This window comes from Delphinus delphis, chromosome 2 (genome assembly GCF_949987515.2).
Source record: "Delphinus delphis chromosome 2, mDelDel1.2, whole genome shotgun sequence".
Lineage (NCBI taxonomy): Eukaryota > Metazoa > Chordata > Mammalia > Artiodactyla > Delphinidae > Delphinus > Delphinus delphis.
This window is the reverse complement of record NC_082684.1, coordinates 46,764,273-46,782,061: the sequence shown is the minus strand read 5'-3', so window position 1 is coordinate 46,782,061 and position 17,789 is coordinate 46,764,273. Positions and strand designations below refer to the sequence as shown.

At 39.6% G+C, this 17,789-nt stretch overlaps 1 protein-coding gene across 2 annotated transcripts; it reads left to right on the top strand.

Annotated features, from left to right (window-relative positions):
- The first annotated feature begins 2,260 nt into the window (after positions 1-2,260).
- CDKN3 (cyclin dependent kinase inhibitor 3) lies at positions 2,261-16,923 on the top strand. Of its 2 annotated transcripts, XM_060004541.1 has the most exons (8): positions 2,261-2,349; positions 4,722-4,804; positions 6,100-6,155; positions 6,650-6,694; positions 9,160-9,382; positions 13,349-13,380; positions 15,065-15,168; positions 16,633-16,923. In XM_060004541.1, the coding sequence occupies exons 1-8, from the start codon at positions 2,341-2,343 to the stop codon at positions 16,717-16,719; spliced, it is 639 nt and encodes a 212-aa protein (XP_059860524.1). In that variant the 5' UTR covers positions 2,261-2,340; the 3' UTR covers positions 16,720-16,923. The 2 variants fall into 2 exon arrangements, with proteins under 2 accessions (XP_059860524.1, XP_059860522.1); XM_060004539.1 differs by lacking the exon at positions 16,633-16,923 and having other exon boundaries at positions 15,065-16,612.
- Positions 16,924-17,789: the final 866 nt, after the last annotated feature.

The window sequence follows — 17,789 nt, the reverse complement described above, 5'->3', positions numbered from 1 at the left end:
ATCACAGGGGTGGGCAAACTTTTTCTGTAAAGGACCAGAGAGTAAATATTTTAGGTTTTGCAGTCCATACAGTCCCTGCTGCAACTACTCAACTCTACCACCGTAACGCAAAAGTAGCCACAGATAATACTTAAACAATCAGGGGACTTCCCTGGTGGCACAGTGGTTAAGAATCCTCCTGCCAATGCAGGGGACACGGGTTCAAGCCCTGGTCCGGAAGATCCCACATGCTGCGGAGCAACCAAACCCCTGCACCCCAACTACTGAGCCTGCACTCTAGGGCCCGCGAGCCACAACTACTGAGCCCTCCTGCCACAACTACTGAAGCCTGCGTGCCTAGAGCCCGTGCTCCGCAACAAGAGAAGCCACCGCAATGAGAAGCCCGTGCACAGCAACGAAGACCCAATGCAGCCAAAAATTAATTAATTAATTTTCCAGTCTTTCCTTGGACCCTCTCTCAATGCTTCAGAAAAGAGGCTCTTAAGCCTCCCACAAGGCCCTGCTTCATTGCCTACCTCTCTCAGCCTCACTCAATCAGCTTCTCCCATACTGGCCTCTCTGCTGTTCCCTGAACACACCTAGCACATTCCCACCCCAGGGGCTTTGCACCTCCTTACTCTTCAGGCAGACTGAAAACCCTTCCTCTAACTATTCAAATGGTTCACTCTCTCTCTTCATTTGGGTGTTTCTCAAGTGACAGCTCAAAGATGCCTTCCCTGACTTCTATCTAGAATAGCATCCTCATCAGACTCCACTTGTTTTAATTTTTCTTCACAGCACATATCACTACCTGACAGTCTCCCCCAGCAGCATGTGAGCCCCATAAAGGCAGGGACTTTGTTTAGTTCACTCAGATATTCCTTGCACCTTGAATAGTACCTAGGACACAGATGATGCTCATAAATATTTTCTGAATAAATTAATGAATCAAGTTCAATGATGATTGGACCTGTCTGATGGCTAATTTTATGTGCAAACTTAGCTGGGCTATGGTGCCCAGATATTTGCTCAAAATGTATTCTAGATGTTTCTGTGAGGGTGTTTTTGGATGAGATTAACATTTCAGTTGGTGGACTTTGAGGAAAGCAGACTCCCGTCTATAATGTGGGTGGTCCTGATTGAATCAATTGAAGGCCTGAACAAAAAGGCAAGCGGGCATTTTGGAGCAGATGGCCTTTGGACTTCACCTGCAATATCAGGTATTCCTGGCTCTAGAGCAGATTGCCTTTGAACTCCAACTACAACTTTTTCCTGAGTCTCCAGCCCCACCTAGTCTCCCCATCAGCTTTTGACTTGCCAAGCTTAAAATAAATCTCTTCATGTACATATCCTATTGGTTCTTTTCTCTGGAGAACCCTGACTAATACAGTCTCTAAGTCAAACTGTGCTATCTTCTTTGCTAAAGAATTCTTCCCATTAGCTCTCTACCCACTGGTTTCCACAACATGAGTCAGGGAGCTGAAAGCTCTGCATATTTTTGTCAGATCAGCAGGTAATATTGCTCCAGGTGACCTTCTTCCCCATGGCCAACTAAATGGGGACTGGAGAATGGGGGAGAGAATAATCAAACATATTTTTTTAAGATAATAGCCAATTACTTAGAAACTGGCACTTAAAACCATCTGGAGACTTTATCGCCTCTTCATAACATACTATTTCATTGATATTTTGTTAACAGGAAGGTTGATCTACATCCCAACCTGTATATATCCTGAAATGGTAAGGAATATAAGATATCAAACATACTATGTTTGATAAGGTATGCTTATATTCTGTATTTTTGGCGGTTCCCATAATATTTATATGACTAGATATGACCACAATTATAAAGTCTACAGGATGTGGTGTGTTTTCACAAGATGCTCCAGGTCAATGCTTCCCATCATGCCCTTAAAAAATAATTTAAAAGAACAAACAAAATTCCCTACCCTGGTACCACTTCGGATCCTGCCTCGAGAAAGTACCGCTTTCCAACATCCCCACAGCGTTGTGGCGACCTTTAGACGACATCGCTCCGCCCCTCTCCCCGCCCCACCCCGCTCCCAACCGGGGGGAGGAGGACTCCCTCCCAGCCAATCAACACTCAGCAGGGTCCTCCTCCGGCGCGTGTTTCAAAGGCCCCGTAGGAACCAATGAGCGGTTAGAGGTCGAGCCTGGGCACCGGGGGCGGAGTAAGAAACAAGGGGAGTGTCCGATTGGTTCCAAGAAGAAGCCTCGCCCCACCTCACAGAAGGATGAACCAGTGAGCTGAGCTGAGGGGCAGAGGGCGCGGGGCGGAGGTTGAAACGCTGGTGCTGCCCGAGGTAGGAGGAGGACGGTCTGGTTGTCTGGCGGCCAGCTATGAAGCCGGTGAGTGGGGACGGGGATTGGAGGAACCGAGACGCAGGGATGGGAGCGGCCCCGATGCGACTTATTGAGCCCGGGGACAGCCCCAGCCTGGTCGCAACACGACTCGCGCAGTAACCGTCCAGGGAAGGGGAGGTGGCGCTTCCCGGAACCTGCAAGAAGGATGGCAGCGAAGGAATAGGGTCGGAGGCGGGCGAGGGGAAGACAGACATTCGCTGTGCGCCTGTTGTGGGCTGTGAGCTGTCGCATGCAGGGTCTCCTAAGCCTCACGACAGCCCTGCCAGAGAGGGCTGAGCCCCGTTTTACGAAGGAACTGAGGCATAGAGAGCTTAAGTGTCTCCGTGCATCATTCAGCCTGATACCCCAGCCCCAAAGCATATCCTGGGATGCCCTGGGCCCCCTGGGGAGCAGTGCTCTCCGCGGACGGGGAAAACTTCCTGGAAGATGATTAACACCCCTCCAGCTTGTGGGTGTGTCACCACGGCCACCATTCCACGGGGCCACCTGGCACTGCGTCCCTTTCCCTGGAGTTAAGAATCTCTGGGCTTGGGGAAGCGGAAACATCCAACTCTGTTAGGATTTGTAAAGCTGGCTGGGAGAGCCTGAGTGAATGGGCCACGCAAACTGAAACTCTTGAATCATCAAAACTGCCTTAAAGAAAGAAAAAACAGGCTTAAGGATCTGAAGCCCCACCTGACTCACATCACCTACCAACAGAGCTAACAACCTGTTGAAGGGGCTCCATTTGAGTTGAGTTAATAATAATAATACGGATAGATCCAAAGCAACTCAAATCCATGGCCTAAATTGGCTCTGTAAAGTGATCTGGTAGTTACAAATAAGACCATTATAGAATAGAATATAGCTTCAGAGCTAGAAAAGACATTAGGCAGTTACACTTGCTAATCCCCATATTTCCATGTGGAGGGACATCAGCTCTCCTTCACTCCTGGCCTCTTTTCTACACTTGTCCCCAGAAGGGGAAGAGTGAGTGATCTGATCCCTGAGTTTGGGAGGAACTGAACACAAGTAGCTGTGTTCCTTCCCTTCTCTTTGCAGAGAGTACTATCTGGGGTGCTCTCTGCCACAGGGGAGCCACGGGTTGTCTATCACTGCCTGTGCCTGGGTGGATAAGTCCAATTCTGGAGTGAAGAATTGACAAGCCCACTTGACCTCAGCTTTAAAGCCACATCCTCCATCCTCCACCTGACAGTCAGTAATAAAACTGATACATTGATCTCCATTTGCCTCTCCAGTGTCTCATTCCTCAGTTGGTTCCAACTAGGAAGTAGAAGAAAGGTGTGTTTTTTTATTGGTCCTATAACACATCTTCCATGTAGAAATGCTTCCCACGTGATTTTCAACTCCTTAGATCAGCACACAAAGTTCATCTCAGTCTCTCTAGTCCAGTGATTCACAAAGTTAGGGACATGTTATTCCACCTGTACTCCCACCCACCCACCAACCAAATTGCTAGGCTGTTTGGGGGTTATTTATTGAGAAATGGGGTAGAGAAAACTACTTCTTTAGCTTCCTCTTCTCTGCTCTGATGTCACAGTTCCTGGATACAGTCAGCTCTCGGTGTCCGTGGATGCAGAGGACCAACTGTCCCATGTTGGTCCGTTTTATGTAAGGGAGTTGAGCATCTGGGAATTTTGGAACCCGTGGTGGGGGGAGAGGTCCTGGAACCAACCAATCCCCCCCACCCACCACGGACACCAAGGGAATATACTGTACAAAGCCCTTTCTCTTTTTGCCTTAATTGCCTTAACTTCTCTATCTGCTTAAAAACCTCCTGCTCATCCATCAAAACCCAACTAACGGACCTCTCCTCTGTGAAGCTTTCTCCAGCTCCCTAAGCAGTCAGTCACTCCCTTGTCTGCTCTGAAGGGCATAGTGCCATTTTAGCACTTCTAACTTTTTTGAATCTATTTACACATTGTCTCTCCAATTATACTGAAGGCAGGCTGTTTATTTTATGGATCTTTGCATCTCCAGAGCTTGGCAAATGAAGGTGTCCAAGAAATGTTTGTGAATGAATGAATGAATAAATCTCACTTTATAGTTTTGGAAAACTGAGATCCAGTAGAAACTGACATCACTTGTCCAAGTTTATACAGTAAGTGGCAGAGCCAGGACCAGAAGACAGGTTTCTTGGTTCCCAATCCAACACTCTTTCCACTACATGGGGCTGTAATTATTAATAGGACAGTAAACAGCAATAGCTTATTATTGATATCGCTGATCTCTCTGATATTCCAGGTTTGAGTAAATTGCAAATATGCATCAGTTTGTCATTAAGCAAGGATCAGCTATACTAAAACTGTATGTAAATATTCTTTAAAGTTATTTAACATAACTGATTTCTTTTGAAGCCTAGTTCAGTGCAAACAAGTGAGTTTGACTCATCAGACGAAGAGCCTATTGAAGACGAACAGACTCCAATTCAGATATCATGGTATGTTAACCTTTCTGATCAATGACGAGCTAAAATATTTGATGTGTACATAATAATCTTTGTAGAATTTAGTCTGCATATTGAAAATGATTCTCCTCTGCTGATTATATAATTCTTATCTTTCTTATCTATGGTAGAATAAAGCTTTTAGTGGGGGGTAAGGGGAGTGGTGGGAGTTCCTTCCTTATACATTGAGAAAACCATAGTAGAAACAAGGAGTTAAGATTTGAATGAGCTCCCATTTAGTACCAAAACCTTCTTATTCTTTTACAACAAAAGAATAGTGTACCAAACATAGGATGAGATATCCTATGTTATCATTTATTCCAGTCCTAGAACTACTTGCCACAATAATGCATCTATCAGCAGACCCTGTTTAAGATGAAAGCCACATCACCATAGATACAATAACAAAAACAAATGTTTTTATATAAAATCAACTTCTGAATTTTGGCAGTGACTTACGGTTACAGCAGATTCTCTACAATCGCTGTAAGTGTAATAATCTCTCTCTTTAAGCACTGACCCTGCTGTAGGAAGAGAAAAAAAGTGTTGTCCCTATAGTTCTTTTGTTCTGCCATCAAATAGCAATTAACTTTCATTTCCCCTTCTAAGCCGCCTTCAAACTCAAAAACTCATCTAATTTTCAAAGTCAGGTGGTATTTATACAATGCCCCATATTTTCCTCTAAATTCATCTTCTGTTTTGCAGACAAGGTGAACCTCTGCCCGCTTTGTCCCCAGGCACTGCAAACTGGGAATAGGATTTCTTGAAATTATTTCATTTTAACCAAAATCCATTACAACAAAGAATAGGTAGCCAGTGGTTTTTATTCTATGAAATTGTATCTGTTTAAGGAAGTCCTATAAAGAAATCTTAAAATAGTAATTTTGAATGAATGCTGAAGATGAAATCGCCAGATGGTCATTTTCCAGCTTATTTCCTAAGGTTACTAACACAAAGTATCTCAGGTAACAAACCACAGGATAACTTAAGTACGCTTTATACTAGCTGTAAGCAACCTAGGCATTACTATCTTTAAGTTAGTTTAAATTAGCTTGCCACTTTTAAGACTTAAATTGCAACAAAGCAAATGATAAGTTCCTGTTTTAAAACTCCTAGTCTTTCTAAGCCTTTTTGTGACCAATACATTGATATTTAACTATGAATTTTTGTTGTGTGACTGCTGTAAAACTTTAAAACACCTTCATTTAGTGGCAGGCGCACACGTTTGTATAAATGTCCATCTATAACTTTAAATTGAACTAAACTTGACAAGGTTTTATTCCTTTCAGGCTACCCCTGTCACGAGTGAACTGTTCTCAATTTCTTGGTTTATGTGCTCTTCCAGGTAGGTGACACTATTGATGTATTCGAAATTATTTTTTATATAATTCTCTGTACTGAGCAGTAAGAGAATTTCACAGACTATCAGCATAGGAACTCAGTTCTGGAAACCCTCTTGGTGGGCTACAGAGAAAGGAACGTAGACCCACTCTTCAACCCTTCCACATCCACATTCACAGTTCTACATTTCTGATTTACCTATCTTATAAAATGTAACACAGGGGTACAATGTGAGGCTAAGGACTACAGCCAGCTACCTGTTACAGAAAGGACACAGAATAAAGAATCCTTGGATTAAGAGTTCCTTCAGCTGGGATCTATGAATCCCTGGAATTATATTCCTAAGAATATAAGAAATTTAAATTCCCATTCAGAATGGAATTGAAGCATATAAATGATCATGTGTAATGACTTTCTACAGTAGCTATACATGTGTTTAATATACTTGTTATTTATGACCAGAAACTGACTCTTGCACTTGCCTTGTTACTATTACAGGTTGTAAATTTAAAGGTGTTAGAAGAAATATCCAAAAAGATACAGGTAGGTGTAATATGACAGAACCATCTTAATAGGTTCTTAAAAAATAATACTAAAAATCTTTGTCAAAAAGAACAAACTGTAGTCTCCCCTGAATTTTACAAAAAAATGTTTGGTATTTCATAAAGTTTCAAGCTATAGACTTATTCTAATATGTGAATAGGTATTTGTGAAGGGCAAAGAAGACTCATCATTTACTAAACATAGTGTTGCTTTTCACTGATTTTTGTAGTTCTATACATAAAAACTGCATTTGAGTTATAATGTATAAGTTGGAGGGGGAAAAGTATGTAAATAGAAAGCTGATATTGCACTGCCCAGATCTTTGAACATACTGTTCTTTGCAGACTTGACTGTGATACTGGAAATTAAGCCTGAGCTGGGAACCCAGAGGTAGTATTGAAATTGTCCATCCCACATAGAAAATTTACAGAACCAGTGTCTAGGTGGAAAAGATGGAATAGGGTCTGATCTCTACATGCCCAAGGATGCTCTTAGCCTCAAGTCTAATAATCCTACAAATATCCCGATAATCTGTCCCAATTTGGAATTTGTATATTGTACGATACTAACAAATTTAGACTTCCAAAATATTTTATTCTGGTTGGCCTGGAATATCTCAAGCCTGATAGTCCTACCAATGTCCTTATAATAAACCAATACAAAAATGTATATATTGTTTGATTCTGACCACTATAGATTTTATAAATCTTAAAATTCTGTCCTAGTTATCCTAGAATATCAATTTGCTAATATACTTTCTTTAATTTACCTACCAGAAAAGACTAATAGATTAGTTGACCCTTGCAGTATTTGTAAAGATTTTCTGCTCTAGAGATACCCACCATGGTAGGAAATTTCCATTTGGAGAACATTCAGTTATAAGCAAAATATCATTGAAATCATTGGTTCAAGAACCAGTCTTGCACATTTTGGAAAGCCCTATTCATTTAGTCTCTTCTGTAAAAGGAGTTTCCAATTTTTTACCAAACCTTTTTTTCTTCCAATGAAATCTTAAATGGAATCCAATATACAAAACAGATGACAGTGTCTGAAGGGGGAGACCTAGACTCTCCTGGCAGCACTTCCTGTGTCCATCCTCAGAGTCCTTTCTGGGAAAGTTGAAATCTACTGTATAATAGAAATTATTCAAGGCGTGCAAGAGGCAAATAGGAAATTTACCTACTCTCTTAAAAATGGTTACGGATGTCAACTACAAGTTAAACCCTTTTACAAGTACAAAAGCTTAATAGTATTATCTAGAGGAGCACTGTCCAACAGAAACATATTGGGAGCCACAAATAGAGGCCATATATGTACTTTTGACATTTTCTAGGGGCCACATTAAAAAAGTAAAAACGGGTAAAATTAATTTTAGTAATATACTTGATTTAACCTCATATAGGCTAAATAGTATCGTTTCAGTGGGTTTTAAGTATAAAACAAATTACTGAGATAGGAGTTTTTTGGTACTTGGTCTTTGAAATCAGATACGTATTTTACATTTACAATACATCTCAATTTGGACTAGCCATATTTCAAGTACAAGTTTAGAGTTTCATGATAAAAAGTACTTTGTACTTAAAGAGCTAAATGTCCTAGGATTTAGTGGGTGGGGAGAGAAAAAGGGGAACCAGATGAGTCAGAATTATTCATTATGAACCAAATGCTCTGTAGTGAATATTGCCCTAAGGAAGCTCCAGTGAACAGAATGGCCTGCAGTACTCTCGCTTGGTTCATATCATTATACTGAAATTCGCTAAGTCACATAATTTTCATACAGCTAATGCTTTATTTCCTAGAAACCTAGTCCCTAAAATTAAATACATGATGGTGTGGTACAGTGCAAATATAGGTGAGGATACAAGAGCTCTGGCACCATGGCTATGCTGGAGATTTTATATAGTGCTTAGGCTAAAACAAAATAACAGAGACTTGTACACAGCAAACACCATTGATTTGGTGAGAAGAAAATGGGAAAAAATGTGCTTAGGCTAAAACAAAATAACAGAGACTTGTACACAGCAAACACCATTGATTTGGTGAGAAGAAAATGGGAAAAAATGTGCTATCATTCCTTCTTATTTTGAAATAGTAGGTGTTTTCACAATTTATTTTAAAGCAGTATTTATTGTAAAAAAAATTTTTTTTCAAAACAGCAATATAATGGATGTCTTACAATCCAGTAAAAAAACATTTTGACTTATAAAGTCAGGTTTCATTTTAATAACCTTTTGGTTCAGATGTTTCTAATTACTATTTTGTGCTTAGTGACTTGGTTCTTACCCTAGTTTGAAGACAGATCAGTATTGTTTTAGATTATCAATGAGCACTTCAAAGGTTATCACTTGTTATTTACTTAGTTTGTTTGGCTTAAGGAACTTAACTCCATATTTTCCCTCCCGACTGTATTTAAATTTGTAATGTTTTGTCCATGTGTGTCCTTGTGTATCTTGGTCTATTGGCAGAAGAACTAAAGAGCTATGGTATACAAGACATATTTGTTTTCTGCACCAGAGGGGAACTGTCAAAATATAGAGTTCCAAACCTTGTGGGCCTGTACCATCAGTATGGAATTATCACTCATCATCATCCGATTCCAGATGGAGGGACTCCTGACATAGCCAGCTGCTGTGACATAATGGAGGAGCTTGAAATCTGCCTTAAAAATAACCGAAAAACCTTAATACAGTATGTTTTCCTTTTCTCCATATATTACATGAAAAATGTCCCAGTCAAAATGATTTCTCAAATTATTGCATCCGTATGCAGTTATTACCTACCTTATAGTTTGTTGCAAGGATCAAAAGGAGATAAAACATGAAAAGTACTAGCACCATGCCTGGCACAGAGCAAGCACTCAGATATTTGCCATTATTACTTTTGAAGAGTAAGGACAATAGATGAGTAGATTAGGAAATGTTTAGGATAGGGTAACAGGCTTTTTTTTTTTTTGCTTTCTTTCCTTTTGTCTTAGACCTTTACTCATGATTTTGGGACCCTCTCCTTCCCAAAAAGGTGAGGGCATCATTCCTGTTATGTAACACCATACCTACTGGTCGGCCTTTCAGTTGTTTAGTTTCTTCCAACAGCAAGAAAGTCCATTTTTAAAAAATTAGCAAAGGAATTACCCCTAAGCAATGAGCAATCCTAAAAACAGGACTTGAAAATTGTATTTGATGATATGAATTTGCTACCTGAATGAAAGAGGGACTCTCATCGTTTGTCAGTGGCTGTAAATAAGCTGCTGGTATGAAAGTTTAAAACAAAAGAAAATGGATTAAGGGGAAAAAAATGGGAAGAAAAGAAAAAAGTAGCTTGGAGAAAGGAAGAAGAAAGTGACAATCAGCAGTAGACAGTAGCATTGGAAAGACGCTAAGTGGTACCGTGGAGAGGAACATTAGTTATACCAGAAGTGAGACCCACAGAGCAGAGGGGAGCCAGCCACAAGGAGAAAACTATAGACTTATTCTAATATGTGAGGAGGTATTTGTGAAGAGCAAAGAGAACTCATCATTTACTAAACATAGGTCTTTGTGCTTATTGGGTTTTTTTTTGTTTTTTCGATTTTGGGGATGTTTCTTTGTTTGTTTTTTTGCATCCTAATCTTAATCCTTTCTGGAGCAAGATAGAGCATTAAGTAGTGTAATACCTCAAAAGCTCTAAGGTCATTGCTTTGAGCTAGAAAGTATACAGACTATACCAAATAACTCAGTAGTCTCAGGCACCTTGGAGAAGGGCAAGCCCAGCCAGCTTCTCTCTCCTTAGACCAAGAGCCCCAGGGCTTCATGCCAGTAGCTCATGTTCTGAAAGCAAACCAACCAGTACAAGGGGACGCATATCTGTTTGTGACCAAACTAAACTCTGATATAGAGAACTATCACCTGCAAAGTAGGGGAAAAAGAACTAGAAGCCATCCTACATCCTACAGTTTCCAAACGTTATAGAAACACATCATCTCTCATCTAATACTAATTGTAGAAGCAAAATTTTAGAATAAATAGTTGCCTGTGCTACATTTTCTGATAACTCTAAGTAAAATAGCATTAGGTGGTTAGATGGAGCCAGTGACAAACACTTTACAGGCTTTGAACCCATTTTCAAACCAATTCTGAGATTTTTTTTCAAACGCATCTTTGAAAGCAGCCTCTACTGAAAGATTACCAGAGATCAAACTAGCTCAGTTTAGAAAAGCTTAACAAAATCTACTCTAGCAAATTCTAGCAAACCAAATGCTCTGGTGTTTGAATACAAACAGAATGGAAAGGTGGATGGGCAGTCTTGCATCTGTCAAATGCTTCAGGCTCCCATAAAATAAAGCATCTGATGACTGGAAATTTTCATTGTCCGAGAGCTTTCAAAGGTGTCCCTACAGCGACTAATGTTTGTTTGGACAAAGATGATTTTCTATCCTTTCTACTATCTTTGGGTGCCCACACTGCTAAACAGCTCTAGAGTTTATCCCTCAGAAACAGGGTCTGGTACATTTTTTTCCCTGTTCTGTTGTCTGTCCTCCCTGGACATTTTTGTTCCTTTATAAAGTCAGTGAACACTGCTCGCCTATTTTGTTACATCATTTCCTGCGGCTGTTGTAACAAAGGACCACAGACCGGGTCGCTTAAAAAACAGAAGTTTATTCCCACCCAGTTCTAGTGGCTAGAAGTCCAAAATCAAGGTGTCAGCAGAGCTATCTTCAGTCAGAAACCGTGGATAGAGTCCTTCCTCACTTTTTCCTAGCTTCTGGTGGTGGCCGGCAATCCGTGGCATTCTTTGGCTCATGGCTGCATCACTCCCCTCTGCCTCTGTCATCACATGATTCTCCCTGTGCGTCTGTGTTTTCATATGGTGTTTCCTATTATAAGGACACCAGTCATATTGGATTAGGACCCACCCTAATGACCTCATCTTAACTTGATTATATCTGCAAAGACCCTATTTTCAAATAAGGTCACATGCATAGTACCAGAAATTAGGTACAACATGTCTTTTGCGGGGGGCACAGTTCAACCCATAGCACCTACTGTGTATGAAACATTGTGAATATAAAACACACACTCTAGACACAGTCGCCACTCTCAAGGAACCCACAGCCAACACCACTATCATGTAAGTGTAATAATACTCAAAACAGGTGTATACGAGGCAGTACACAGGATGGCAGTGGTTTCTATGGGGGCACAGAGGCATTTCAGAAGTTGAAATTTGAGCTAGGTTTTGAAGGATGAGTAGGAATCAATCAAACGGGAGTAAAGATAAAGCTAGCAAGATATAAAGTAATCTTTCTTTTTTCTTTTCTTTTTTTGGCTGCGTTGGGTCTTCATTGCTGTGCGTGGGGTTTCTCTAGTTTTGGTGAGCGGGGGCTACTCTTCGTTGCGGTGCGGGGCTTCTCATTGCGGTGGCTTCTATTGTTGCGGAGCACGAGCTCTAAGCGCGCAGGCTTCAGTAGTTGTGGCTCGCGGGCTCTAGAGCGCAGGCTCAGTAGTTGTGCTGCACAGGCTTAGTTGCTCCACGCCATGTGGGATCTTCCCGGGCCAGGGCTCGAACCTGCGTCCCCTGCATTGGCAGGCGGATTCTCAACCACTGCGCCACCAGGGAAGTACCAAAAGTGGTACATCTTAATCTCGCAGAAAGCCACTAAAATGCTCTACCTCTCTCTACCTTTATACAGTAGAGCCTCATCTCTGAAACAGGCCTACAGCTGGGACACTTTGTAGAAAGCAAGTTCATCAGTTATACAGGGGTCAGTACCTGTTTGGTCCTCTGTTTCACATCCTATCACAAGACATGTATCTACATATCCATCTACAAATACACCACAGTAACTGATGCTCATGATGAGTTGTCAGCACTAAATTAGGATCAGTACACCCTCTGAGAAAGTTAGGAAGTATGGAATGCACTTTTTTAGGATCTTTGAAACTGATTAAAGTGAATGGTTTTATTGCTTAAGAATCAGTCCTTGTTTTTCTAGAAAATCCAGTTATACAGAACTGCTCATTTCTTCACAATGCTACGTAATAGCAACTAACGTTCATTTACCTCTTACTCTGTGCCAAGCTCTGTTGTGAGCTTTACAAATGTTCTCTCTTTCAGCCCTCACTGTGACATAGGTACTGTTGCCGGCCCCATCTTATAGGTGAAAAGGCTGAGGCCCAGAGAGGTTAAATAACTTAGGTTCACACATCTAATAAGTGACAGATTCAGGATTCAACCCCAGGCGGTGGGGCTCCAGAGCCCAGGCTTTAAACCTCTAGGATACACTGCCTCTTTACTCTTTCTAGATGAATGAAGAATTATCATACGGACCTGTCCCATAACCACTAAGGTTTTGTTTAAAGAAAAATTAAGTGGCAGTTGGTAAAAGTAGTCTGATTTCTATCAGTTTAGTAACACGTTCCACTCCTCAGATGTTTAAAGAGGTCAATAAAAAGGCCCTGCCTTCTTTGTCCCTTATAGGTGTACGGAATACCTCCCAACAAACAAATAAGCACACTTTGCTCTTGATTGATTTATTCAAAAATATTTATTAATCTCTGGGTACAAGGCACTGTGCTAGGCATTAGAGTAGAAATAGAAGGCAGAAAGAGCAAGTCTCCGGTTGTAATTGTTGGGATGGAATGAAAATGTACAAACTTCAAAACTGTACTTCCCTTTCAGCTGTTATGGAGGACTTGGGAGATCCTGTCTTGGTAAGAAATTCATTTCTATTATTCAGTTGTTGTTTTTTTACCTCGAAGTACGAAAACTCGTGTTTCTGGGCCATATGCTCACTTTGTATGAAAATGAGACGAAACACAATATATATCTGCTAAGACCCAAAGGATTATTTAAAGCCCTAAATTTGGTGTTCCTGAGAAAGCCTGGGTGGGAGTCAGAGGTATTTTCAGCATTGTTTTGGAGGATTCTATAAAACATAATTTACAGGTCTTAGCACCTGCATTCTTGTGTTTTGTTTTGTTTTCTAATGTTCTCCCTTTGCAGGTGTTAAGATATTGACAGTAACTTCTAAATAATATCCATGGGTAATATAAGCATAAAAACAAGGTTATATATAAACTTTTAAAAAATGTATTGGGGGGGGAAACAGCTAATGAAATACCACAGTGGGAGTAACAGTTATTCCTTTTAGTGTTGGACAATATCAAAATTACAAAGTTTTGTGTTTCAAAGACATTATCAAAATGAAAAGACAACCCACAGAATGGGAAAAAAAATATTTGCAAAACCATATATCTGATAAAGGACTTACCCAGACTATATAAAGAACTCTTACAACTCAATAGTAAAAAGACAATTAAAAAATTTAAAAATGGGCAAAGGATATGAATAGACATTTCTCCAAACAAAATATACAAATGACCAATAAGCGCATGGAAAAGTGCTCAACATCTTAGTCCTCAGAGAAATGCAAATCAAAACCACAGTCAGATACCACCTAACACCCATTAGGATGGCTGTTATCCAAAAAATGGAGAACAAGCTTTGGAGAGGATGTAGAGAAACTGGAACCTAAATACACTGCTGGTGGGAGTGAAAAAGGTGCAGCTGCTTTGGAAAACAGCCAGGCAGTGCTTCCTCAAACAGTTACACACAGAGTGACCATACGACCCAGCAATTTCACTCCTAGGCATATACCCCAAAGAAATGAAAACAGGTCCAGACAAAACCTGTGCACTAACACTCATAGCCACATTATTCATAATAGCCAAAAAATGGAAACAACCTAAATGTCCATCAGCTGACAAATGGATAAACAAAATGTATAGCCATACAATGGAATATTATTCACCCATAAAAAGGAATGAAGTACTGATATGTGCCACAATATGTACGAATCTTGAACACATTATGCTAAGTGAAAGAAGCTAGTCGCGAAAGACCACGTATGATTCCATATACATGAAATGTCTAGAACAGGCAAATCCATAAAGACAAAGTAAATTAGTGGTTGCTTAGGGGAGGGGTGATGGGTGATAGAGGGATGATAACAAAAGTATACAGGGTTTCTTTCTGAGGTGATGAAAATGTTCTAAAACTGACTGTGGTGGCGGCTGCACTTAACTGCGAATACACTAAAATCCACTAAATTGTGCACTTTAAATGAATGAATTGTATGGGATGTGAATTATAATAACTCAATAAAGCTGTTTAAAAAGAATGAAGCCAGTGTTAAATTTTAATCCAACCACAGTCATTTAAAATCATAATTTGTCAAAAACACATACTAGAAGTCCTCAGTCTTTTAATTCATTTCCCAAACTCAGTCTTCTGCACAAACAGAAGTCTGAAGTATAAGCATATCATTAATTTATAATATACTATAAGAATATATATTACACGTAGTACACAATTTTTGTCTCGTGTTCTATTTAGTAGCCGCTTGTCTCCTCCTATACCTGTCTGACACAATATCACCGCAGCAAGCCATCGACAGCCTGAGGGACCTGAGAGGCTCTGGAGCAATACAGACCATAAAGGTAAGGAGGGTGACCGTTCTCGTGAGGCTGTGGTCAGGGGCAGACCGTCACAGTGTAACACCTCACCAAAAGGGTAATGAAAATCCAAAGCACTTTATTATTCATGTATCACCTGTTTATATTTTGACTTTTTAAAAATTTACATTTAAATATAACCTGGATGTCTGAAAAAGTTCAGTTTTTCAAACAAAATAATGAAAAATTTGAACTTTCCAGTTTACTCTTTCAAGATCCACTACTGTTCAGTTTTTGCCCATTCTGTTCTGGGAATGGATCCTCTCACCTGGAAAAATGAGGCAGTTACTATAAACTTGGTAGTTTCCTGGGTATATTTTTGACCAAAAAGATCTCATGGAGATCCTATTACTGTATCACCAAAACAATTAACAAAGATAGATGAATGACTATAATAGAAAAAAAAAGTAAAACCATGCTAATTACCCTTTGCTGTGGATAACCTAAGTGACATCTTTCACATTAACTTTCTATTTAACACCAAAACACTGCAGTGGCAAAGCCCCAAGGATATTATTGATTTATAGATCTGTAAAGCTAACTTGCCTTCCTTTCCCAATTACCCAGTCTCAACTTTAGGACGAAGCCTGAGGAGCAGGTTCTGAAAACAGAGAAGCAGCTCCCTTTATTATCTTTATTATCAACATGTTCCCAAGTGTCTCTTTGACACGAAACAAAATACATGGTCAAACATATGTATATGCATGTTTTACATCTTTAATCGTAGAGAGAATTATGCCCATATTAATTATCACCTCAGCATTCTGGGGCAAACGTGCTTTTTCCATCTCTGTGCTGATGTAAGTTAGCAGTATGCAATTTCAATTTCTGAATAGTAATACAAAATGAGATTCTTGGCAGAGTGAGAATATCCTCTGGGCAGCTATTAAAACTCCAAATGAATTATTTAAAGGTTTTATTTTGGTTATCTGTTAAGATCAGTGATTTTATTTTAATTTAATATTTTAATATTATCTACTATGAAAATTGTTCCAAATGGATTTTATCATCACCAAAAGCAGAAAACTAAGGCTCTGTAAATTAAGAAATAGATTTTCTTGAATACGCTGCTGTTAACTGCTGCAGAAAGTGCCCTCTCCCCTGTACTTACTCCCCAGGGGAAAATGCATTAGCGAAAAGCATATCTTCGTGTGTTTTTAATCTTACTTCCTCCTGCCAGTGAAGGGAGAAAGGATTTTAAAGATTTATAAAACACTGCCGTTATTTCATGCTACCTCCTAATTTTTAGAGATTTTTAAAACAAGTTTTTCACACTATATGTAGCTTTATTGAAAGATAAAACTTCCTCAAGATAGAAATACCTCCTTACACAAAAGGATGTAGAACTGTTTTTATCAAGTATTTTTTTGATTCCCAATTCCGACTAGTATGACTACTCTGGTAATCAGCTTTCTACAATGTATTTCAATATATCTTTACTTTTTTCAGCAATATAATTATCTTCATGAGTTCCGGGACAAACTAGCTGCACACCTATCATCGAGAGATTCACTATCAAGATCTGTATCTAGATAAAAGAATTTCAAATAGCATATATATATGACCATGGCAGAAATTTGAGTTCTCTAACATTCGTATTGAAATGAAACTACTATTGTTATCAAATGGAATGAAATGAATGTAGATGTATATGTGCAGATATTCTTAAAGCTTTTATTGACAAATTTCATTGTGTCTCTTTCATCTCTTATAGGAGATAGAAAAACTGGTATACAATATTCCTTTTAAAAATGCACTAGCTGCTCTGATATATTTTACCTGGAGGCAATGCTGAAAAAAGCATATGGAAAAATACATTTTTATTTTTTACCACACTCTTACCTCGTATCATCAGTAACTACTGGGTAGCATATGACATAGTAATACATATGAAAATTGGTATGAGTAGCCATGCTAAAATTATTTAAATAACTCTTACCCTCTATTCCTCTGAAAATTTCTCCCACTGTTTTCTCTACTTCATAGACATACAGAATTGTGAGGGATCCTTTGAATCACCTCGTCACCTCCCTCCCAATACCAGATCATCCCAACAGGTGTTTATCCAGCATTTGCTGGAATCTTCCAATTGGTTCAGACAGCTGCTCTGTTTTTACAGCATTCATTTTTTCACCCTAGGAACTACACAGAATGAATTTAATCCCTCCTCCACATTTATTTTATAAAAGCACTTATCTACAGATTAAGTCTCCAGTTCTCTCACTCCTTCACTTCACTCTATGCTACTGAACATGTCTTTTTGTCTTTAAATTCCATGTTGAGCTACCAAAAGTAGTCATTTGTAGACAAGGATCATACAGTGAGTCAAAGTTAAGAGACCTCAGTGGTTCCACTGCTGCAGAGTGCCATGGCTCTCTTGGCTACTGGTAGTCACAAACGTGACCAACAGAGGCACTTACTTCCACACAAGACAAAGCAAATTTCACTACATCAACCCTTAATTTTAAATAATCATATAATTACCCAAAGTCTTACTCTGTCATTCTTCTTGCTCTGATGGACTACTTTAATTTCATTAGAGAATAAAACAATTACTGGTGCTATTTGGGAACTTCAGACCAGAGAGCCAGCATGTACCATAATAT